The sequence below is a fragment of the Sebastes fasciatus genome, chromosome 13, assembly GCF_043250625.1.
Source record: "Sebastes fasciatus isolate fSebFas1 chromosome 13, fSebFas1.pri, whole genome shotgun sequence".
Lineage (NCBI taxonomy): Eukaryota > Metazoa > Chordata > Actinopteri > Perciformes > Sebastidae > Sebastes > Sebastes fasciatus.
Genome location: NC_133807.1, coordinates 20,675,321 through 20,701,094, shown reverse-complemented (window position 1 = coordinate 20,701,094; position 25,774 = coordinate 20,675,321). Strand labels below are relative to the sequence as shown.

The 25,774-nt window shown below is 41.1% G+C and overlaps 1 protein-coding gene across 6 annotated transcripts; it reads right to left on the bottom strand.

The window, feature by feature from the left end:
* On the bottom strand, positions 1-24,304 carry ttyh3a (tweety family member 3a). 6 transcript variants are annotated; one of them, XM_074656066.1, is made up of 16 exons: positions 23,939-24,304; positions 23,317-23,509; positions 19,771-19,940; positions 17,622-17,733; positions 17,263-17,483; positions 16,152-16,247; positions 15,300-15,372; positions 13,928-14,003; positions 10,797-10,852; positions 10,050-10,142; positions 9,189-9,281; positions 7,823-7,959; positions 6,348-6,521; positions 5,839-5,914; positions 2,482-2,512; positions 1-2,427 (listed from the first exon to the last, which is right to left on the bottom strand). In XM_074656066.1, the coding sequence occupies exons 2-16, from the start codon at positions 23,440-23,442 to the stop codon at positions 2,210-2,212; spliced, it is 1,752 nt and encodes a 583-aa protein (XP_074512167.1). In that variant the 5' UTR covers positions 23,443-23,509; positions 23,939-24,304; the 3' UTR covers positions 1-2,209. The 6 variants fall into 6 exon arrangements, 5 of the variants coding, with proteins under 5 accessions (XP_074512167.1, XP_074512168.1, XP_074512169.1 ...); XM_074656067.1 differs by having other exon boundaries at positions 1-2,409; XM_074656069.1 differs by adding an exon at positions 4,177-4,278 and having other exon boundaries at positions 2,374-2,512.
* Between the last annotated feature and the right edge of the window lie 1,470 nt (positions 24,305-25,774).

Here is a 25,774-nt window from a genome sequence, read left to right as displayed (position 1 = left end):
TACAGTTAAGGTTTGTTTAATTTTAAAACACAGCATTCAAGCTCAATATAACCACAGGTTTTACATGTACACAATTTAGATTGCAAAAATGATGTAGAAAATAAAAAAACAAAATTACATCTACAGTGATTTTATTCCAGAAAAAAACTCAAAAATCTATTTACTGTATTCACATTAATGAAGCAACACATTGTGATTGATTCTAAAATGAAATAAAAGAAAATCAAATAGAAAAGAAATGTTTAAAAATGTGGAATAAGTTTAAGAAATTAAAAATGAAATGTCAATGTCAGCCACTTTTTTTTCTCCTTCATTTTGTAAATGTTTATAATCTGTACAAGCGTCTCGCATTACAAACAACAAAGAGAATATGACTACTACCAAAAAACAAACAAAGATTGCATCAGTGAGATAATAAACAGAGCGTAAATGATTTGAAAACAGTCATTTTCTCATTTGATAGCACATCAGACAACCAGGAGCCGTCAACTTTACAAAGTGGCCTCAAGTTAAGACATTTAAAAAGATATTCAGATAGTAAAAGAGTTGTGCTTCACTTGTTGGCACCGTCTAAAAAAAGAAAGAAATCACCTCTTGTACTGGTCACAAAGCACATCTAAGAGAAGCAAGAAGCAGCAGAAGTACAAACTCCACATTTGAACGATCGTCACAGGAAGTCAGCAGGTTTCCAGATTATAGAGAGAGCATCCCAACCCCTTCACAGCATCCACTCACTCTTACCTACTTCTTGTTATAAATGCTAAAACACATTTGTGAGACACTGCATTGCCAATGCATAAAAGTTTCTCTCTGAAATTCTCGTAGAAACTACAATATGCATATTGTCACTTAAACTTGCATTAAGATTCCTGTGAGAGGAGTTCCTGACTCTGCGCTGCTGCTGCTGCATTTGGTGGAGGAGATCGTAGCCGGACAGAGTCGAGTTCTGTTGAGGGAGATGAGGCTTTACATCTTAACAGGAACGTGGAGAGAATAGCAAGCAAGTCTGGTGGAGAGGCAAATCATCCTTAAAAGTCTGGAGACGACATCACGCACAACTCTGTCCTCTTCTGCTTCACCATCGTCTTCAAAAGGGCTGTAAAAAAAAAAAAGTTTCTGCTTCCAGTAGTATAAAAACTTCTCGTTACGGTTTCATCCCGCTGAGACTCTTCTTGTCAAACAGCTGCATTTCCATCACGCAGCTCATCTTTGTCCTCTGCGAGCATGTGCCAGAATCAAGTTCACAGCTTCACAAGTTACAGTCACTTTCTGTAGAATAGTGGCTCATCAATGTATTTTTTTTAAAAATGCCACAGGAAATAATAGTCCCAAGAAGATAAAAATGTAAATTTCAGACCTGTAAGACGTGCAATACTGCAGGAAAACTGGTCCCAGACGTCGGATTTAACACAAAAAAATGCAAAAACAAGCCAATGTGCATGTGTAATATACAGTATGGCGACTCTAACAGGAGAATAACGCAAATCTTACTTGATGATTCAAACGTAGCTTGCTTTTTAAATTCCACAAGCAGTAAGATGAGATGTTGCACCGTGAAGTTAATCTATTCTACGTTGAGTGTGTCATGTGAGAACTAATGTCTACAGTTCAGGGGGGGAAGAAAACAGCTGATTCCTCCCATGTTTATGTGTAAGGCGTTTCTCTTTACTCTCCCACAGCGATGAGAGAGGGCAGTACAGTACTTTACAAAACAACAACAACATCAACCAGTAGTAATCAGTGTTCGTCTATAAGCACTTCCAGAGTCCTCAACACTGCAATGCCTTGTTACACCTCTACCTGGACGCAATGCGAACAAGTGAACAAGCCAGATTGTATCAGTTTTTCCCCCAATGGAGACGTCCTAACCTGCACTGTGCTCGGTTGCCGTATGTTAGGAAGAGGTGTGACATGTCATGGTGCATTCATGTGTAAAGAAACAATACGTTGGGAGTGTAAAAGTCAATCCAGGCTCCACCACGTCAGAGTTGCAGATGAATTCCCAGCACCGATGATGATTCTTGCAATAATAAACACAAGCCGAGGAAAAAAGCATTTGCATTATGATCTCTTGGTTTGTCCATTTTATGTCAAGTGAGACTGTGGCGGAAAGCAGAAGGAGGAGTGACTGAAAGGTGAGAAATAATAACCGACTGACTGGATGGATGAGAGGCTTCAGACACGTCAGACAGGATGAGTCCAGTGTGGTCTAGGGGGCTGCAGTAGCAGCAGCAGGAGGGCTGTTGGGATCTGGTCGGCTGTTGGGATCTTGTCGGCGGCTGGGATCTTGTCGGCGGCTGGGATCTTGTCGGCGGCTGGGATCTGGTCGGCGGCTGGGATCTGGTCGGCTGTTGGGATCTGGTCGGCTGTTGGGATCTGGTCGGCTGTTGGGATCTGGTCGGCTGTTGGGATCTGGTCGGCTGTTGGGATCTGGTCTGCCGTTGGGATCTGGTTGGCCGTTGGGATCTGGTCGGCTGTTGGCCAGGTACTTAGCCCGCATGCTGGAGGTGTACTGGGTATGAAAATAAGAATATGACACACAGATTAAAACATGAATTTCACTCTTTATAGTTAAAACAATTAGAACAAAAAAGGTAAAGTCACTCCTGTATTTATAACATTTTAAAACACAGTCCATGTAGGATTTTCTCATTATTTTATATAACTGAAATTAAAAGACGCAAGTGGAAGAAATGTATCTGTTGCAAACAGATTCAAAGGCTTGGTTATTTGTTGAGTGAGAGAAAAAAACCTTCTGGTAAATAAAACATCCAAAGCAGCAGTGGAGGAACATACAAATATACTGACAGCAGATCAGAGACACAGATTACCTTTCACACTAGTTACTGCAGACTGCTGGAATCTAAAGGGATGTTAAATGATTCAAAATACAGAGAGAACATCACAGCAACAGCTACAGAGGACGAGGACATCAGAGGAGTTTTAGAAATATTAAATTCTAGTTGAAATTATTTCACTTTTTGCTTTGAACCGTCGTGCACATTCGTATACATTTAAGATGCACCCATGCATTTTTTTTTTGAATACAGGCGATACAAGCACAAAAAGGCTGCATTTCAAACTCAAGTGGAAAGTTGTTTTTCAGTTGTAATATATTTCCGCGTGTTGTGATCGGCCTTCAGAGCCATTTGGACAGCCTGTAGAGGATGTGAACGCTGAGTATGTGCTCTAATATGAGCTCAATAACACAACATGACTTACCTTGGATGGTAAAGAAAAATATGTCTCATTTGTAGGGCTGTAACTAATTTTCATTATCGTTAATCTCTTGATTAATTGTTTTGCCTATAATGTCAGAAATAGGGCTGTCACAATATCAGATTTTCAAAACACAATAATTGTAAGAATTCATAATATTATGGCAATAAAAAAAAATGCTATCAGTCAAATTCATCTTTGACTTTGTTTACTGTGCGTTTTCTCTTTTTATGGCAAATGAATTACACTAAAATTTGAGTGTAGGGAGGTGGAGAGAGAGTCTGTAACCATAACTGCATATATAAAATGATTTAAGAGGCTCTGGATTATTTACGCACTATTATCATAATATGAATATTTCATTTTTAAATATCATAGTTATCATCAATATATCTCTACTTTCACTTTCAGCCTACATATGTTCAGTTCCACACTGCCAACGCAGTGATGGCAGTGCCGCTAGACAACGCAACCCATAAAACAGCCAGCAGATTTGTCTAAAAAACGAAATGCAGTGGCAGTGCGTAAAATATCAGAAAATAAAAAGACATCAGCTGAAAATATACAAGGTCATACAAAGATAGTGGTACCTTAAAGTGGTATTTTCTCAGTGTAACACACCCAACAATTTATAATACACAGGTGTGAAATATTTGATTCTTAACCCCCCAAGAGTTCACCCTCGTAGGTCACAGTGAGCCCCAGGGCAGAGTTACAGCTTCACATGTTCCACCCAATACATCTGTGTTGCAGGGGGGGGGTCGGGGAACATGCAGCCCAGGGCCACAGGAAACAAAAATCAGGTGAGACACCAGGTGGGGTACTTAGCAAGAGTCAGGAGAGCGGGGGAGTGGGGAGGACCTGAATAGAGGGTGAGCAGAGCTGGGAGTTTGGGAGGTGGTGGCACAGAGGAGGAACAGGCCAGCAGGTGGAGGAGGAGGCGGGCATGTTTTGTACCTGTTAGCATAGCAGATGAGGTTACCAAAACGATCTTGAACTCTCCGAAGGCTTTAACTGCCAGCTCTGACCGCTGTTACTGTCCGCGGCAGCCAAATACAACTGTATGGATTCGCAGAAAAAAAAAAAAAAAAAACGACAAGAAGAGAGTATAGAGAAGAAACATAAAGCAGCGTCTAGGTCCAGGCAGACACACGGACACCAGGGAGGACAGGGTCTCTGGTAGAGGTTCAGGTCGGGGGGGTGGGGGGAGCAGGTGGGAATGATTGAGGTTTGGTCCTAATACATGGTCAAGCTTATATTAAGTCGCAATTTCAAAAAGGTTCTTGCACACCATAAAGTCTTAGTGACTGGCGTAGGATCACAAACTCTTGACTTGGAAAAGAAACAACTGTCCATCACTTGAACTCATTTTATTGATGACGTTTTCATCCTCAGACCATCATCAGGCAAAGTTCATATAGACCAACTGGGTTTTAGGACTCATCCTTGCAGCACTCTATAGGCTCACACATGGGGGAAAAAAACTTCCAACCAGCAACATTTCCCTGTAAGCTCTTCATATATAAATGTCTATATGAACTTTCTGAAGACCAAAACATTGTCAGTACAATGAGTACAAGTGATGTAGTAGTTTGACACTTCACATCATACACTGGTGCATGTAGGGAAATTATTCTTTGTTTTGCCTCCTTATCAATAAAAAAAAGGGTGGAGTACAGCGCTGCCAGAGCTGGAAGAGATCCACTGTGTCACTCAGACGGTGTTTAGCTCAAAGAAACAAGAGCTCTACATGAAGAATGATCTGGTTGGTTGGTGATATACAGTAGAGACTTTGATGTACTTAAATAGGGCGTTTACAGCGCAGCAACTTTCTCAGGGAACCAAGAACCTTTTGAGGAACTAAATCTGCATTTCAACTGGAAGAACCAGGGACTAAATTTATTTCCTGTAAGACAGTTACACGTGTAAAACAAAGTCCCTGCTCTGGAGGCGGTACTTTCTGATGGTTCAGGAATTATTGAGGCTGACCGTCTCTCCGCAGCTGCTTCAACTTCTGTACCGCTTCATTCACAGAACAACGAAGTACTGGGTGCTGCTAGTATCGATATTAGAACGGTCAGAGGCTTCACCAATCTTGATATTAACGTTCTTTGTTGTCGGCTTACCGACTCGTTGCAAAAAAAGTAAAAGAGTAAGAGAGAGAGCGCGAGTGAGTGAGTGAATGAGAGAGAGGAGGCAGCAGTCGAGCGAGCAGCAATTAGGAAACAAAGTGAATGAAGGAGAGTAATAAAACAATTTGCTGATGGTTGATTGAACACAGATTGTCTACTGTGGAGACAGACGTCTCCTCTCTGTATTTCTAACTAACAACAGTTAGTACAAACAACAACAGAATGACTTGTGTTTCAAACATCGCCGTCGTTTTTTAATCCTTCATTGGTGTAATTTGCCTGATCTTCAAGGTTCTTCAGATGCGGTGGAAACGCAAACAAGGAACATAAAAAGTTCCTAGTTTAGTCCCTGATTTTAGTTCCTCTGGTTCCTGGATGAGTTTGGTTGAAAATGGCTGATGGTCAGTCCCTCACAAAAGACTCCTACATGAGCCAGAGATGTTCCTACATGTTTTTTCTTTTTCTTTACAGGAAATGTGATACATACCGTGGGCGGAGGAGACTCTCGTCCTATCAGAGGCGTATTTTCACAGCGAGAGTTCTGAAAGTTGGCGTTCTGAGCCCTGTTGAATCAAACACACGATGAGATCAAACACAACAAGCTGAGAAGTGCATAAAAAGCTACACACTGCTTTAAATATGTGAAGCTATATACTGTAAACATGAAACTCTCCACGTCAGTTTTCAGCATTCCAAGGCATTAAAACACAGAGCCAGAAAATGGGGGATCCCCTCCCCCCAGCTTCCCCAACACTGAGCTCCACTCATGCAGGCGGAGAGCTTTGAGTTTCACAGGCTTCACAGCTGGAGAGCAACAGCTGCATCTGCTGTCCGCTGCATGGCTTTCTATAGGAGAGCTTAGCTCCTCTCTGGGGGCATAAAAACTGGCTCCTGAGTATATTAAATATCTAATATCAACAACCTCAGGCTGGGTTGTGAAAATAAATTATCCACCACTTCTGCCTTTCACTTGGTGCAGCTTTCTATTCAACTTACATGTACTCGGTGACAGGTGCGTTGCTGACGGTGTGAGCTGCAGCAGGGATGGAGGTCTCGCTGCCGTAGCTGCTGCCACAGCTGTACAGGCTGGGCATGTGGACCCGGTACAGGTTATCATGGTTTTGCCTTCCCCCGTGGCTCAGAGACTCATCCTCACTGTCCTCCTCGGTCCTGCAAACACACAAACAGACAGCCCTTTAGTTAAACCACCACCAGAGGGACCCCCTGTCCTATCTGACCGATAACAAAGGAGCATGAAAGCGCCACGTGGTCTCGTTTTGTGTTTATTCTCAGTCACATTTTGATCATCGATGCCTGAGGGGAGTGAAAGCACGATGAATTCTCTGCTTTGTGAAGCAAAGGCGATGCAGTTTTTTCCACTGACCTTAATGGGACTGAACAAAGATGGTAAAAATAGCCTCCTGTAATTGGTTCAGACTCTGCAGGAAAAATTAAAAAGCCTTTCTCTTGCACCAGGACAATAAATACATCCGTTCACGGCGTCAAATAAAAGCAGTTGCCTACTTCCGCAGAGAGAATGTGATTCTTTTCAAACAATGAAGCTCAATAGTGCGTGTGAGATATAACAACAATGCACTGAACATGGGCCGTCCAAAAAAACAGAGCAACAATGACACCGACATCATGGAGCCTGTCTCCCTCTAGTGTTCATCCCACAGGCTTTTTCCTGCATGAGTAATCCATGAGATCACAGAGTTTCACTCAGTGCAGTTAATACTACTAATAATCCTACCCTAGAAATGCTAACCTTGAATATCATAATTATAAATCTATATTCCAGATGGGGTAAATAAATGTGTATGCTTGAATCACCATAACAGTAAAACAGAGCGAGCTTAGCAGGGACCACTGAGGAAACAGACTGGTAGCGTGTAAGCCTTTGCTTTACAACAGGAAGCACCAGCTGAGATCAAACTGATCAACATGCCCCCCAATTGTTCGGAAGGGATCAGTTAATTATGTGTTGCAGCTGAGCTGACGGCTGCGCCTGGGAAACCACTTTCCTCGCAGCCAGCCCCGCAAACCTTATCTGCCGCTGATAGGACAAAGACATCAGGATGATTTCACCCCCTCGGCTGCAGAAAGAGACACCAGCTCAGGGCGGTGGTTATGATAGATTTAGGCCAGCTCGGCACAATTAGGGGGGATAACGGGAAGCAATCTATTCGAGGAAGCAGCTGGAGCCTTCTGAGCACGTCCCAGCGGTAAACACAGCCGTACACACAAATAATTGTGTTTTCCTATCTGTGTAGATTCATCCTGAATTACTTTGTCTGCGTAAAAAACAAGAGGATTAGAAGAAACGCCATAAAACCATAATTAATTGATAGGCTTATCCTCTTCAATTATTTCTCACTGTATATACACAGGCCTGCACACAAATGCAGCTTGAAAGCTTTTGCGCTGGTTCCTATGTGGCTGTGAGTTGGAGGGAGTATATGTGGTCTTACCTCTTGCTCTGCCAGGTGTGAGGCACACTGCAAACAATCGAGCTGAACATGAGAGCAGTGATGAAGGAGAAGAGCACGAGGTAGATGAGGCCTTCCAGTCCGTCATAACACAGTCCCGTCATGGCCTGGACGAAGTCCTGCAAAAAACGGGGAGACACCACTTTTATAATGGCAGGTATGACCGGATCAGAGTCTGCATGACTGCAGAGTCTAAATGTGAATATTTTCTGGTTTCTTTACTCTTCTTTAATTTTAGCATGTGGATTCTGAGACGGCCTTTAAAATGCATCTGCTGTGATTTCTCATTTAAAACTAGGTCAAACCAGTGAGCTCAGGGATGGCGAGCTAGAAGGAAGGCCGTGCATTTTTATCTAGGTTTGAAAAGAAGCACAATATCATGATTGAGAATCTCCATTCTGTATGCACGGCGCAGCGGAAACACATTCGGTATTCTACTGGAGATACTGTAATTTTCATGAAATAATAGGATGTTCAAGAGAGAAGACGGAGCAGAGAGCAAAAAGAAAGCGCTTCACTTGCACGTGTGCACTTGGAATTTGGAAGCCACTGAGCGACAATCCTCCCAAGCATTGCGACAGCCAAGTACTTGTCATTCAGCTGGCTTCATAAATGGTACAAAGCCAGCGTCAACTGGACATGAACTCGCATACAGGAAGGCAAATGTTATCTATGGTGACAGGTGTAGCCAGCTGCACAAGAATAAAAAAAGAGGGGTTGCTTTATACAACTAAGCTGCACTACGAAGATGTCACAACAATTCAATCGCCAGGCCCCTTTTGCATCAGACATGGAGCGAGCCTACAAGAAGAATTAGGGCTGTAACGGTTTGTGTATTCATGCCAAACCGTTATGGTGCGGGGGTCACGGTCTGGTGCACGCAGCCGCACGCAGAATACACGGTATCTAGATTGATGCATGCAATGTGGAACCAAAAGTTCACAAGCACGAGTTCCGCCGGAAACGTTTAGCGGTACGCCGTTTGCAACATGTGCTGAGGTTAGCACAACAAACTGATAGGCGTGTGAGTCAGTCACACTTATGGTAAGAGGTGTGAAAGTTGTGTCTAAGACGAAGACGGTGTGTCGGCGTTGCTCATGTATCCACATCCAACAATCTAACGCACATTCATCGGCATCACACAGATGTGAGAAAGTGTTTGTTCACTGTAATACAGAAGTGTTTGTTTCAGTTGCCAGTAAGTCTGTTCTAAATAAACCGACCCTTAAGCATTTGTTTTTTTCCGCTGTACTGAACTCACACAGAACTGTGACTCCTAAACCAGGATATGAACTGAACCGTGACTTCTGTGGACCGTTACACCCCTAATAAGAACCTCCCTTCTCACCATGTGCAGGCTGCGACAGTCCACCAGGGCAGTGAGCTGATGTAGACTGATCTCTGTGGTGTTCAGTATCCCCTGGATCTCCTCTAAGTTTCCCTGGAATTAATGAGGAAAAAAAACACAAATTTAGCAATGTTGAAACTTAACTTGAAATCAAACTCTGGCACCTGTGTATGCTTGGATGCCACGACCAACCACAAAAAAGACAGTGGAAAACAAACTAAATTAGTATAATTCTCATTGTCTACATTATGAAAATGCAACTAAGAGGTAGTTTCAATTTTTAACAGTGATTAATATTATATAATTCACTGATTATCCATTCTACGTATCAGTGTCTTTCAATATACACACAGCAGCTCCAGCTGAATGTGCAGATTCTAATGTGCGATACGTTTGAATAGACTTCTTCCTCCGGTTCTCATCAGAGCTCCAACGGAAAATACGTCTGATAGCCTGATATAAACATTTCCACAACCTCAGCACATTTCTCTGTGTGCGTATGTGAAGTGAAATATGCCTCTCTCTATTCCCAATGTCAGCTCTCATTTGTGCCTCTGTCAACACAGTGTAAGGACCAGCGCTGGACAATAGCCCTGTGCTGTATTGACAAGGGCCAGTCGGTGAAAGCCTAATGCAGCTAAATGGACATAATGCAGGTCCCAGGTGGGCCGTCAGCAGATCTTTATGTGGACAGGTGCACTTCACTTCTCTGCAGGTCGCTCGTTTGGTCCCATTCACTGGGATATTCTGTCATCACAAACACTACAATAGTACGGGACAGCTTGTGGCCTGGTGGGGGGTGGGGGGTGGGGAGTGTTTATGGTGATGTGGCATGTCGAGTAAAGAGCGTAGTAAACATACCTGAGTTTGTTTGTACTCTCTGGTGGCAGATCGCAGCAGTTCAGACACGTCATCCTGCATCTCCACTAACGCTTTGTGGCTCCCGGAGAGCTTCTGAAATGAAGTAAGAATACTGTAGCAGCAGCCCGGCACATCTCTTAAAGCATTCCCATTATTATAATCATTACCAAGTGCCTTCGCTTGTCTCCCTTTGTGGTCACGTGGACGTCTAGCAGGAGCATGCTGGCACCTTATAGATGTGAGCTGAAAGGCTTATATACTGGATATATAGCTTCCTTTTCTTTACTAACAATAGATGCCTGGGCTTCAGCAGCACTCAGAGTTTTGATTTATTCATGTGGGTTGCTGAAGGTGATCCATTAAAGCAAACTATAGATACACAGTTAAAGTGCCATTCCTCTTCTCTTGCTTCTAACACACATTCTCTGCTACGCTATCAGTACGGACACACAGGAAGAGCTGCTCTGCATCACTTTTCCTGCTGGCAGAATGGGAAGTATTGTACTATCACATGGAAAAAAAACAGTCCTTCTTTGAAGCATTGGGAGTGACTCATTGTGCCCACTTGAATTCTCACCAATTACAAGGTCATACATTATGCAGAGAACATGCTGAGATTTGAGTATTATCAGCATCACATTGAGTTAGTAAACTTCAAACAGTTTATTCATCTGAAGGGTAAATGCTTTAACATGTTAGAAACTCAAACATGCAGAAACAAATGGGAGTATAAAATATGCAACAAACCTGCTGGAAGGGGTTTGTTCGTTCCAAGCTGCAACTAAGGTAGTGCTGCAGGATGTCTGTGAATAACAAGGACAGTATGAGCACGATATGTTAGCAGAGCCACATTAGTTCACCTGTAGGGCTGCAAACACCTTCAATACCAATAGTCCAATCAGATAAACTGGCCGATATTAGCTTTTTCAGATATATCAGTATCTGTGTGCATGTTGGCCGATAAGTAACAAGAATAGAATAGAAAATACTTTGTCTACTTTTTGTGTGCAGAAATTTGTCTTTGGTTTGTATGTGCAAAATCTGCTATTAAAAAATGGCACATTATAATACAACATATCACATCCAGACAGGACACATTAACATTACAACACAATACACTAATAGAAGATACATTAAAAGGAGCACCAGGAACTCGATGGTGAGGATTGAATCAAGGTTAAATGAATAGATATAAAATGGTGTGTACTGATGTAGCAAGCTTCAAAAAGTAGCTGTCGTTACTGATTATGATATTCTATGGCAACAGGGACAAACTATTTTGTATAGATGTTTTTCTTTGCACAGGGGACTCTGTACAAAAAAGCCTAACTAGGTTTGAGGTCATTTTATCAATAGTATCTCCATTATCAGCCCATATATTGCTATTGGATTCTTTTAAATTCCCAAATATTGATAGTTAGTTGGATGAAACATGACATTTGAAAACCTCACGTTGGACTTTAACTTGTGAAATATTTCATTGTCCAAAAAAATAATTGTTTAATGGAGAAAATAATTGGCAAATGAATCAATAATGAAAATAATCATTAGTTTGCAGCCCTACACTATTTGACTATTTAGAAGAGCTGACATGGGGCCTCGTTAGACATTTGTACACAATGTTTTAGTGGAGTTAAATACTGCAATCAAAAGCCTCATTTATTATTCAAAGTCCATTTAGAGCTGGGCGATAATTCAATGTGATAATTTATTGTCTTTCAATGGAATCGTTATTGTGATGAAATCAATTACGTTGTCTAAATTGATAATAACAAGCACATAACTCAAATCCCCCCGAAAATCTGATGAGAAATATTTTGAGGGAATATCAATTGAAAATTGTGGTTTTGTTTTTACATCATACTTTACCAATCAATAGCATTAACAAACGGTGTTTATATATAGACATTTTTATGTATTTTTGTCTTTATAAATTCACGTCAAACTGTTTATGTTCATTTTGCACTCAAGTTATTAATTAGGCTAAATGACAAAATAAGCAGTAACTTTCATTTGTCAAGTATTTAATTCACAGAGTATACAACAACCGCTTTATCATGTGGTTATAGACCATTTATTTTTGACTTCGCCCAGCCTGAAGTCCATTCTATTACATTTAATCATAGCTTTGTTCCTATATCACTAATAAAAATGTAGTTTTGTCTCTTGATGTTTCTTATTTCATGTTGCATTGTGCCCTCTCTTCCCCAAGTCACTGCTCTGTGAAAGAGGCCCATTGCGATGGTAGGTAACAGACCGAAGCAGAGACGTTGCATTTTGTTTTCTAGCTCTGTCTCGTCGTGTTCCCTGCCTGCCTTGTTAGAGCTCCACTGCTTCTGTAACTGTGCTCCCGCTGAGCTAATCCTGAGCTCTGAGGTTAAAACGCTCCAAAAGAATAAAGTTCACACGTGCTGTAATAGTATAAACAAATGTGTTTTTCCCCTTGACGCAGCAGCAACAGACCACAAAGCCAGTGAGAGGCTTATAGGTATAACCCTTCTTACTGCAAAACAACCCAAAGAGCTGTTTAATCATCTCTGGAGTTATTGTTATAATTGCAACATGACCAAACTTGTGTTCGTGTTCACAGTACACCAGGAAGCAAAACAGACTTTAATTAACGTTTTGGACTTTTCACAATGCTATTACAACCCACTCCAGCTGCTACCCTCACAGCAGTGAGTAGGAGTCGATGAGAAATCCTCAGCAGCGAGTGACTCAACGGCAACGTCCACAAATACAAGCTGTGAGAACACCACCGCCGACCCAGCACATGGTGGGAGTGACGTCCACTCACTGCTGTGTCAGGAGCTTCTTTCCCACACAGTTGGGCGAACTCATGATGAGAGGAGGATTTCCGGTATAGAGAAGTACATATTGAGCAAGCTTACACCCCCACACACAGAAATATCAGGAAGAGCAGCTTTGTCGGAGTCTGACTCTTGGTAATGGATGGAACTACTGACGTTCTTGTATCACTTAATGTCAACTGTGCTGACGTAATTATGTGCTATATGTTTTTTTTTCAATTTGCTATGTCACTATAAATAGATGTCTTTTAACGGTTGAATAGTTAACATGTGTTACAGCGGAAAAAATAGAACAGAAACCCCCCACACTGTACGAATCAGCCCTGGGGGAAAATACAGCCTCATAGCTGCAGCACAATAGTGCAGAGAGTAGGTTGGTGCTTTTGGTTCGGATGAAATCACAGCACTTACAGCTGATGCTCTCGCCTGACTAACCAAAAGCTTGGTTTGTCTATTCAGCAATCACCATACAGCAGAAAATGACAAACTGTGAAGCTGAAAAAAAAAACATCAAGTAGGCAGGAAGTCCTTGGCATTTGTATTTCTAAGCACCATCTTCTCTTTTTTATTTCTAAGAACTGAAGAGGGGTGTAGGAAATGTAATGTCTCTCTGATCCTCCTCTCCACTGCTCTTATCTCCCCCATACACTCTGCTTCACACACACACAAGAGGCACTTTCATTTTCCCCCCTAAACGCATCCCATCATGGGACAGATTGGGCAATTACTAAAACAAGACGTGTTAGAGAGGCTTCTGTACTGCTTAAAAAGGCAGCTCATTGCCCCCTTGACCCTGCCGCAGATGTGGCGGGTCATTTTTAGAGTCTTTTTTATGGGACGAGACCGAGCCCCGCTCTTTAGAACAATGCCGCCTCACTGCTGCACAATAATCAGAGCATTGAGACCAGGAAGGGGGAGGGGATTAAACTATTCAGGCTAATGTGTCCTCTACAACATGAGATGACTAATATTCACCATTTCCCAAAGAGTTGTAGCAGAGAATACAAAACCAACTCATAACATGATAATCTCAGTACCATATGAGTGAGACTTGTGTGTGATTCATACCTCGATTGATGACTCCATACTGGTCTGCCACTTTGGTGACATACATGTCAGGAGCCACACAGAAGTCACTGGAAGTCTAGGAAAAAAACAAGAAAAATAAAAGACTTAAAAATGAACAAGACGTAGTTGTAGTGATATTTTCACTGCATGCCAACAACACAACACCAGATGCACTGTCATGTGTCATTGATTATTGCTGTAAAAACATGTTTACAACGTGACAGGCTGACTCCATCCCAGCATCAATAAAGTCATTTCTGTCCTCCTTAAGGCAGACAAATCAGCTGCTTTGGTCTTCTGTGAACAATGGCTGCAACATTATGGCTACAATGCTAATCCCAAGACCATTAATTGTAAGCATATCTGGAAAACGCTGAGTGACGAGAAAAATATAAAACCCTACAATTGTGATGAAAAATGTGTTTTGCTTTATAGTCCAGACCGGCATTGCGTCATCACAGAGGCCGCGCCCCCTTTTGGGGGAAGGAACTGCACCGTCACATATGGAGAGATACGGAAAAATGCAGAAAGGCTGTTGTGTAGTTGGTTAACCGAAGCTTTCACACTGACATTTGAGACACTAATAAACATGAATATTGACTGTCAGTGTGGTAAATCGCTAAATTATGTTGTGACAGATACTATTGATTGAGAAGTTAGCTTAGTTGGCTTGAGTGGGAGGCTGCAGCAGTACAGTCATACAGCACAGCGGCATCAGACTGTCGTCTTCAACTAAATCTCAGCCTACAGATCAAACAGTAGAATAATAACAGGTTGAATATTTACAGACAACACCAAGCCTGACGATGCGTGGTGAATCAATCAAATATGTAGCGTTACAAATGTCCTGATAAACAATATCCAGCATCTGTGTTGGGGCATTCATCCACTTGGACGGGGGAAGAAGGGAAGGAACATGACGGCAATCAGACAGAAATTAGACATGTCTATAAAACAGACGTTTGTTTAACAAGTACTTTTCAGTAAAGTAGGAGACTTCTTGCCTCTAGCACTCAAACTTTTGAAAGGAACAATATTAGCATAGGTTAGATATAATAATTACATTATACAAGTATTTGTATGTCTTAAACATGTCAGGAGGGGGTCGTTGCGGTTGTACTTATTGCAAGGTTACTGTATTGCCTTACATTACATCATATAGGTGTTTCTATTTTTCTTGTCACTCTGTGCCACATGTTATCAACATCTCCACTCTTCAACTGTACAGATTTTGAGAAATAAAATGCCCCTCTCCAAGGCCAATTTCTGCAGTCCCTGGCTGAGCACACAAAAATCGTGTTACCCAATTATCCGTAATGAACTGTGCAGCTCTACCTGGAAAACAGGATCACGCTCTGGTGGAGACACTTACCACAGAGACGGCCAACTCCAGCCCCAGGGTGAGCCAGCTGATTACCAGAGCCACTACGCCAAACAAGCACACCCTGGAGAGAGAGAAAGGAGGAGGTGAGAAGTTTAAGTACCTTTAACCTGCAGTGTTGAAGCAGTACTATTCATGTGTACGACAACAATCCATACAGCGTAGCGGGAGATATGTTGTTTAAGATAATTAAGTTGGTCCTTTAGGATGTGTCAAGCCTTCTCATGTATCACATTGGAGCAGTTTTTCTTTTGTATGTAAAATATCAATCTCATCTCCAAACGCTGTGTTGAAATTGTGCATGAAGTATGTATTGTTGAAAATACTAAATACAAGGCAATTAACTACAAGCCTTGCTATCGATGTGTACATAAGTTACTATGTACAAATTAATTGTTTGATTACATATTAGCTTTTCTGCCCTTATCTACCATTAAAGGAAAAACTTGGCAAACATTAAGAGATCTAAGAGAGTTTTCTTTAGCAGACTTTTAGTGCCTATAAAATGCAAATAGCATTTTTATAGCTGCTCTATTGAATATAAAACAGTAACCAAAAATATAAGGACAAACCTGTAGATTTAAGTGCATCATAAATTGGCAGTAGTTATCAGCCAAATACTGAGGATATCAGAGTCTATTATGCTAAATGAATTGTGACAGTGCTGATATTTCATAGGGCATAAATTCATCCCGACTAAACTATAATGACAAGGTGGCCTTGATCAGTTGAAGGCTTCATGTTATTGCCACTCATTCTGTGACGACAGCTAAAATAGTCTCCCAGGGCAGAACCATTTTCCCTTAAGTGCTCTCGTGGCCATGATGTCGTGATGAGACTCACCCGATAAGCGTTCCCTTGGAGTTGCGAATGAGGCCAAACAGCACCAAAAGGCAGATGAGGACGTCGAACAGTAGCAGGCCTATGTAGCCCAGCCACCTGTGAGGACAAATGTCATTACCGACAAATGGCCGAGAGCAGCACAGCATGAGCATACCGTCTCCTAATGAAACAATCTTTACAGCAGGCACAATAATGATCAAACTCATAAGCTCATAAAAGCAAGAATCTTATTCTATAAACAATTAACTAAACAAACATGTTTATAACAAAGAAGAATTTCTCTTAAGTAGGGCTGTCAAAGTTAACGCAATAATAACGCAAATTCCTTTTAACGCCACTAATTTCTTTACCGTAAATGGATCTTTCAGAGGTTTTGGCTCAGTTTTAAAACTAAAAAATGAAGATACTGACATCATATGAAACTAGAAATCCATGATACCAACCATGTCATTCTAGCTTGGCGCAAGGGAGGTTAAATAACGCTCCAAACTTTCGTTAAATTTAGACGAGGAAAAACTGGCATGGCCCTTTTCAAAGGGGTCCCTTGACCTCTGACCTCCAGATATGTGAATGAAAATGGGTTCTATGGGTACCCACGAGTCTCCGCTTTACAGACATGCCCACTTATTTATAATTTTAGGAATACATGTAAGCAAACTCAATACAGCCCAGAGGGATTACAACTCTTCAATATTTTCTACCAAACTCAGTGCAGGTTTGAGATTCTTGGTAAGTCTGCTGCCTAATGATATGCTGCTGAACGAGTACGACTCATTCCTTGTTATCTGCGCTTCCTAATTCAGCAAAGCACTCAGCAAACACTGTCTCGCCGGGGAAGACAGCAAGTAACTTTCAACTTTCTGACAATATGTGAACTTGGAGATGAGCGACAGCCTCACAAGCCGGGGAATTACTGAAACAGTGTGTGTCTGCAATGAAAGTTTAATAAAGAGATGTAGCACATGAGTCTGTTGTTGTCTGCGCTGCTCACTGCTGCTGCCACTCCTTACTCTGCAGCATCACACAGGAGCTGAATATATTATGAGTTGCATTATTCTGTAGGGAACTCTTTGTTTGAATGATTGCTTGGACTGCACTATTTCAGTCTTACCTGTACCAGTCATACAGCTCAATCGTGACGGCCAGCTCCTCCAGGGAGATGTCGCTGTTGTCCCAGAAGGGGATCTCCACCATCTGTCTGACCAGCTCGTCCAGCTGGCCCTGCAGCTTTTGGATGATGGACAGGTAGTCCGCGTGCTTCGCATACTGGCCCTCAAGCTGTTGCAGATTGTTCTCTACCGTCTGGTTCAATGAGGATGTACTCTCATATACCTAGAGCCGGCACAGGGACAAACAAGGTCATGATGGAGATGAAGTAAAAAGCTCTGGTGGGGGTGGAGGGAAACCAGGGATGCTCGTGGCAGAAGGGCGATGAATTATTAAACACGTTGGTATAATTTGCGCCCTTACCAGCTTCTCCACCCCAGTGATTGTGCGGTTAGCGTGGCGCAGGGAATACGTCAGCCGGTTCACTCCATCACAAGTCTCGCCGTTCCCATAGAAACCGACAGCAATGCCAGCGCTGAGGGGAGACAAAAGGAAGGGTGGGGAGACAGGGTGGTGAGGAGGAGGAGGGATTAGCTAAAAAAGACACAGAGAGGAGACAGAGAAGAGAGCGAGCGAGGCAGGGAGAGAGAGGCGTGTGAACTCCACATTAACCCTGTCGGTTCAGACCCCAGTCAACAGGCCCCTTTCAGCTCCAGCAGAAAGACTCCATACAGAACCATGGAAACCCAGAGGAATGGACCAGCTATGCCCCAAACCCCACACTACGGCTCACAAAGGCCGTACTGAGGCAGGAGATCAGCTCTCATTTGCACAGACAGGCCTCAGGTTGCAGAAAAACAGTTCCGGCGGCAACTGTATGGGAAACAGTTTCTAGAGGTGCATCAACAACTATAAATAAAATATTCTGATAATTTATTTGTATGCAATTTGGGATTATTACTTTGTATATTTCAGCGACAAAAAAATAAACTCTCTTTCTGTGCCCTGGAAGCAATTTGAAGCAAGAACCGATATCTCGTCCCGTGTTGCAGCTGTTGGTCTTTTTTTCTAACCCCCATCCTGTGCCAGAGTGGATTTTATCAAGTAGCAGCAGTCAGACCAACAGCACTCAGTGAATCAATGGGTTTTCCCTGCTTCCTGGAGTGCTGCTACTGTAATCTCTTCCTCTCACACTCAAAAAAAGTGAACAGGAGCAGCGTCAAAACAGCAAAAACAAAAACAACCACCCTGCTGTGATGATATGAATATTATTAATAGTGGTGCAGTCCTTTGTGAAAAGACGCCAAGCATGGACTCCCATCAAAGAACAAAAACAAAACAAAGAAATGTATGATCTCTCCGAATCGGGTTTTCCTGCTTTCACTAAAACACATTTGTGCGTGTGTACAAGCACACGCACAGATACAGCGATTGTAATGCAGTTCTTGTACTCATCAGGTCCCCGAGCTCTTTGTGCTACTCTGAATCAACAGTGATGGCTCTCCAGCGGCCCATCAACAGGATGAGGAAAACAGGAAGCAAATGCAGTGTTCAAGGATAGAAAGCATATCCAGATGGTACGGTTCTCACACCATCTACTTCCAAAATAAAAATAACAAAGCATAAAATTGAAGCCAATGCATGTAACACTCCTATAGTCTTTGTGCTTTAAGTGTGCACAAATACAAATATAATTCCTCAGGTAACTACGGTACGGTCCCAGCAGGATTGCAGTTGTTTTGTGACTGTTACAACCCAAAATGGATGAGTATGCAGCAGTTTTCATTCAACATTACAAACAACATTTACAACTAACTTGTTCACCTATGCAATTGTGCGGCCGTCAGTCTGTGTGTACGTTTTGCCTGCTCAGTTTAGGTTTATAAAGTCCAAGTTGTTTTATAGAAATGTGATTTCATTTTACCGTGGCATCATTTTGTGTTGTGAATTGTGGTGATTTCCGATATATGCAAGTATATATTTTTTTACAATTGCATGTTCCTGGACTTATTGTTGGTTGGTTTGGTGTCTTAATGATACAGAGGAGCTTTCTGTAGCTTTGCATCATGTTAAGTGCTGACCATCTCATTTACATATGATTTACATATTTCGCTGATATTGGTCAGTTGATGACTGCTGTCCTGCCTCTTCCGGTACCTTTGTCTCTGGGTGTGCGAATGCAAAGTAGCAAGCATCAACGATACATCTGCAGACATGGCATACAGTAAGCATCTTAAAGATGAATCACTCTTCTCTTTGTTGATTCTCTGGCAAGTCATCAAAACCCTGTTGTGATCTTACAAGATATGTTCAGCAGGACGCGGCATGTGAGCTACAGCAAGATGTGTTTCGCTCTCCTCTCTTGCCACTATTGTGGATGCATGAAGGTGGCCAAACCCAAACAAATCGAAACACGAGGAAGATCTCTGAGAGCTGCACTAATTTGTCTGGTGATATTCTGAAATGAGTTTTCAGGATAAAAGCAAACATGTATTAAATGATGAGGACATGTAACTATGCTTGGGAAACATGGACTGAATCCTCACCACTCTGATGATGTATTTACACTCACCTGCAGACGAGTGTTGCGATGATGACACACCAGGCCGTGCAGCAGCAGTCAGCGTTGGGCTGATCCTCATTTTTGCTCCGCCGGCAGCACAGACAAATGGAATAGAAGAGCAGGAACAGGAGGTCCAGAGCCAGACAGGCGAGCGCCACACCTCCCAGTAACAGGATAGACTGGTGGACAGAGGGATGGGGTTATGGAAACTTCATTGCTGCTAATACCACTTTCACGTCAATAACAGTGGAGATAATGGGCTTCTGTGTCCCACAGAGTAACACCACAAAGTAGTCTTGAAGACGAGCACAGAGCTACGAATGCATTGCCTTCTTATCTGCAGGATATATTATTTTTTTTATTTGTGTGCATCAGAAGCTTTGATAAATTATACTCGTTGCAAACCAGCTCACTCTTCATCTTTGTCCTAAATTAAACTGAAGGCAAGTTTTTTTGGCACAAATGAGTGGAGCACACACTATAATTAGGAGAAGACCTCTCTAAATGAGGATGACTCATCTTTCTCCGTGATTTGAAAACAAAAAGGTGCTTGATTAACTTGTTGAAGAACAGAACAGCCTGTTCATTTAAGCACTATAAATATGGCACTAATTGTGGGAAAGAAAACAGCAAAAACAAAAACCTTCAATTAAGTTAAAAACTCAACAAGACAAAGCTGGTAATACCTGCTGCTGCACATTACAACTATCAACACCATACACTGCCAGAATTTCAAAGCTATCAACAGTAGAGCAATATACTGTACTATCATCATCGTCAAACCTATCAGCCAACAGCAGCACTTCCTATGTAGGTCAGACAGAGGGCCTCCGTGTTCACTGTATACTCCTGAGGATTCACGGCTGGGGCAGATTTCCACCCAGCCACTTTTGTTTTTTTCTTAAAGCCTAGGGTTGGTCTATTTGTTCAATTTTCTCAGCGATGCATCATCATCACAGTGACTGACACGCCCTGATGCAGTGGCTGTCAACCTGTTTTACGTCAGTGAGGGAACTCAATCTTGGAACAAATGCAGACTCAAAGCACAGTTTTCACAACACAATATTTGGCAAGACTATTCCTTTGAACCAATCCTGTTTAGTGTTGACAGTGATACTGTGAACAACTGACAGACTGGATTATAAATCAGACACAAATACCACTGAATGACATTGCTCCTGTATGCTGTTCTGCACATTTCAACAAAACAAAGCTCAGTGAATCCAGGAGTGAAAACTATAATCCTACTCCATGCTACTTTTGGTGCATTGCTTCAATATCATCTGTGCAAGAGGTGATGTCTTATAGTGAGCACCACTGACAGCTGACAAATCAAGACCTCCCCTAACGCCTGAGTGAGAGCATTGCATTGACAATAATTAGCAGCCTGTCATCACAGTGGGTTAATAATTATGGTTTAGTAAGCCAGTCTAATGATGACCTCTTATGTTTTGCTCTTGTTGTGATAACGGTGTGAAGGGAGTGACATAATGTACTCTAACTGCTGTACTACCTGTGCATTTGAATAAAATATGCATTATGTTTCCACTGAATATTCTTATCCATTTAACAGTTGTTTATAGTGACCTTCTAGCAGGACACACTCAGCGCCAAATACATACAGCTGCAGCCATTATCCAGCCAATGAACCCTTCCTGTATCCTGGACAAGGCTCCCAATCATACCTCAGAGAGCTGGACAATAACAACTGTGAGGTGGTACAATGATGAGCTTTTTCTTTTCTTTAAATGCTCATTTTGTCTGAACTATATCATCCTTCCCACTAATTCATGGATCAACGAAACAAAATCTGACAGCAAATATGTGACACCCATGAAGTTAGTCTAAGTGAAACAAAGATGTTTATACTTTCACAACTTGGATTCATGTAATTTTCCAATATGAATGCCTGAACAAGTTTTAACACATCTCCGACGCTGACGCTGATGCTTGCCTGGAACACGTCTTCCCGTTTCTCAGGAGACATGATTCACTTCTGCATTTTCTGAATCACACTTCCACAGTAAAGCGGACGCACCATTATCTTATGCCTTCCACCCATGTCTGCCAATGTTTCACTCGTGTTGAAATTCATCCTCAATAGTCTCTGAAACTATAATGCTACACACTCATCACCCAGTCTCCCAGAGCCTTTATAAAAACCACACCACCACAGAAGCTTTTGGCAATAATGCATTTTGAAAAAGGAGCAGCATAAACAAAGTCCATTACGTTGATTAAAGACAGTTGTTATTATATTAGGGTCAAATGATGTCGGTGCATTTAACTATTTATCATAGCAAAATATATAACTTCCCATTTTACAGGACAGTAGATTAAGTTAATTGTTGAATCAACAGTTTCCACAGAATTTCTTTGGAGGACTTACAGGATTTGTAGGATTTCTTTGTTGAATGTTAAGGTTAATCTGAAGTTAATGCTGTGCCATCTGACACATTCAGTGTTCCTATTTTTCTAATTTTCAAACAGGATACATGCAGAGTCATTTGCCTGGATCCTGCGTGTCAAAGCTAATTAGAGTCTGTGTCAATCACTGTTGTGAGAGGTATGACCTGCACACCAACTGAGGCGTAACAGAAACCAATGGCATAAATGAGAACATAATAAGTGCTAGACACCAGCCAAAAAGTACCACTGCAATAAGAAAAAGTACCACTTGACCTAAATTTAAAGATTCTCTTCAATATTAACCATGTGAATAAATGCCATGCTGCTCTCCCCTCCCCCAGTCTGAGCTCTTCAACAGGCTGTACAGTCTACTTATGGATCAGTTGAACCTCTTTAATCTAGACGTCTTGAGGGTTTTTTGCAAATGTGCTTCAGAGTCTAAATGCCCCTCACGTGATATAGCAAATACAGGTTATGATTATATATAGATTAAATAGGAGGTACATGGCTTGGATCACACTATAGATAGATAGATAGATAGATAGATAGATAGATAGATAGATAGATAGTAACTTTATTAATCCCGAGGGAAATTCAAGTTTCCAGCATCACAGTTCCATAGTGCAAAACATGTTAGTCAAAAGGCAGTAAAAAAGTTAGTAAGGCAAAGTACAAAAAAATATACCAGATATAAAAATACAAGGAGATGATGAAAACTGTTAAAACTGAATATAGTGCAGGGTAACAGCTGGGATACACGACTATTAAAAAAAGTGAATATAGTGCAGAAGAGACTGTTAAAAATGAACTATACGATGCCAGCTGGTTGGTGTCTGGCAAAGGTCAAGACATGGACATAACAGCTACACACACAGATGGTGACACGGATCAAAAGGTGAAGAGGTGGAACAGGTGCAGACAGGTCATCTGTCACTAAAGAATGAGAAATACTAATGGATTTTAACTTAAATTTAAGGCTGAAGACTTGGAGAAAGTGTTTATTATCCTGCTCCAGAAGGTGGACACTGAACCGAAACTAAACACTGAAACAAACATGTTGTAGGATGACATGGATTAATAACTTCTAGGGTCTTTTTGATACATGGCAAAAGGGGGGTTAGTCAGTGAGTGAGGTATATTGTTTACCTGTTGATATGTCCAGTCCTCAGGTTGGAAATCACTGCTCGTTTGCTCGAACATGAGGTTGAAATGGGGAAGTCTGTGCAGAAGGTTCACCCACCATGGTGGAGAGTAGCTCACCACTGCTGCCATGGCTGAGCTAATAATGTCAATGATGAGATCCACTCACCAAATATAGGCAAGCAAAGGATGCTCCAAGCTGTAAAAAACACACAGAGAAGGGGGATAAAGTCATAAAGTCTGTCTGTATCCAAGATGAAAAACAAAAACAAAAAGCAGTGTTGCTCATCTAGCAAGTTATTAAGCTAACTAGCTTTAGATATAGCACACGTTATAAGTGTTAGTTTGACTGAATAATATATAATTATTCATCTAAATCAATACATCATTTAACAGCTGTCCATACTACATTATAACATTTAGTATAAATACTAATTACGACAAGAATAGCTCGCTATCTTGACATCACAGTAGCTAGGGCGACCTGAAGCTAGTTAGCTCGTTACCATGTCAACTTGTTACCAAGGCGATGATCTGGTTGTAATGTTAGCTTCAAAGTCTCTCGATTACCGTGGTACATTTAACATTTACTATATAAAATAGGAAGATTTTAAAGCTTGTTATATACCTGTAATGTAGCTGTAGCGTTAACTCAGCTAACGTTAGCCCGGTTAGCTGCTGGTTAGTTCAGTCAGTCCGCTGAGACTCGGATCACGGAGGAGAATAACAACCAAGAAGAAGTCTCTTTTGTTCCACTTTGACATTCTGCTCTGCGGTTTGTTACATCCTGTTTTCTTTAGTAGGTTGGTAATCCCCCGGTTCCTCTTTGTTTCTGTTTTATTCCACCAAAAACAGATCCTCAGATTGTAACCTCCATCCAGTTATTGAGTGTAGAGAGAGAGACTGGGGGACTGTTCTCGACATACACCCAGCTGGTAGTCCACCCGGCCCGGTCCGCACGCACTAGCCCACCTCATTCACCCTTTACCGGCATAAAGAACGGCCAAGTAGCGCCACCCAGAGGATCCACGTTGTTGAGCTAATGAGACGTTCAAGTAGTGTCGGAAATATTAAAACTACTTGTCAACAGCATTTATTGAACCAGGTGGTGAATTCAGTGATGTCTGGCATAAAACAAATAGATAAAAGTAACGTTAATGGATAAACAGTTGAACTAGTTAGCTAAAAGTAAAGGATACATGGTTGAAATATTTAGCTAAATATTAGCTAAAAGTATTAGTCAAACAGTTGAAGTAGTTAACATAAAAGTAATGGATAAATGGTTAAAATAGCTAAAACTTAGTTAAAAGTAATGGATAAATGGTTTAAATAGTTAACATTGGCTAAAAGTAATGGATAAACAGTTGAAATAGTTAACATTAGCTAAAAGTAATGGATAAATGGTTTAAATAGTTAACATTAGCTAAAAGTAATGGATAAATGGTTTAAATAGTTAACATTAGCTAAAAGTAAAGGATAAATGGTTTAAATAGTTAACATTAGCTAAAAGTAATGGATAAATGGTTTAAATAGTTAACATTAGCTAAAAGTAATGGATAAATGGTTTAAATAGTTAACATTAGCTAAAAGTAAAGGATAAATGGTTTAAATAGTTAACATTAGCTAAAAGTAATGGATAAATGGTTTAAATAGTTAACATTAGCTAAAAGTAAAGGATAAATGGTTTAAATAGTTAACATTGGCTAAAAGTAATGGATAAACAGTTTAAATAATTAACATTAGCTAAAAGTAATGGATAAATGGTTTAAATAGTTAGCTAAAAATTAGCTATTAAGATTATTAAGAAAAACATTCTCTGCGAGTAAATTTGACAGCCATCTTAAAACAAATGGCCGCCATATTACAGTTAAAATTGTTAAAACTATCAAAATTAGATCCAGCATGCCAGAAAACATAATTTGACACCAGGATCACTCAAATCAATCAAGTAGATTCATTTCTATGGGAAAAATCATTATGGGCAGGTCCATTTGGCGGCCATTTTGCTTGTATCACTATTTGCACGATTTGATTGAAAAATGGATGTTACCCGCTCCACTATTATATGTATCTGTTGCCTAAAGCTTTCATATGAGTGACTAATGTAAGACTGAAAAATGGCGGATGCAACATCAACCAGCGACACCACACCACACCTTTAATACATCCATGCACCACACAAGTATTGGAGAAAATAGAAACAATAGCTAAAAGTAACGTTAATGGATAAACAGTTGAAATAGTTAACATTAGCTAAAAGTAATGGATAAATGGTTTAAATAGCTAAAACTTAGCTAAAGTAATGGATAAACAGCTGAAATAGTTAACTAATAGTTAGCTAAAGTAATGGATAAACAGCTGAAATAGTTAACTAATAGTTAGCTAAAGTAATGGATAAACAGCTGAAATAGTTAACTAATAGTTAGCTAAAGTAATGGATAAACAGCTGAAATAGTTAACTAAT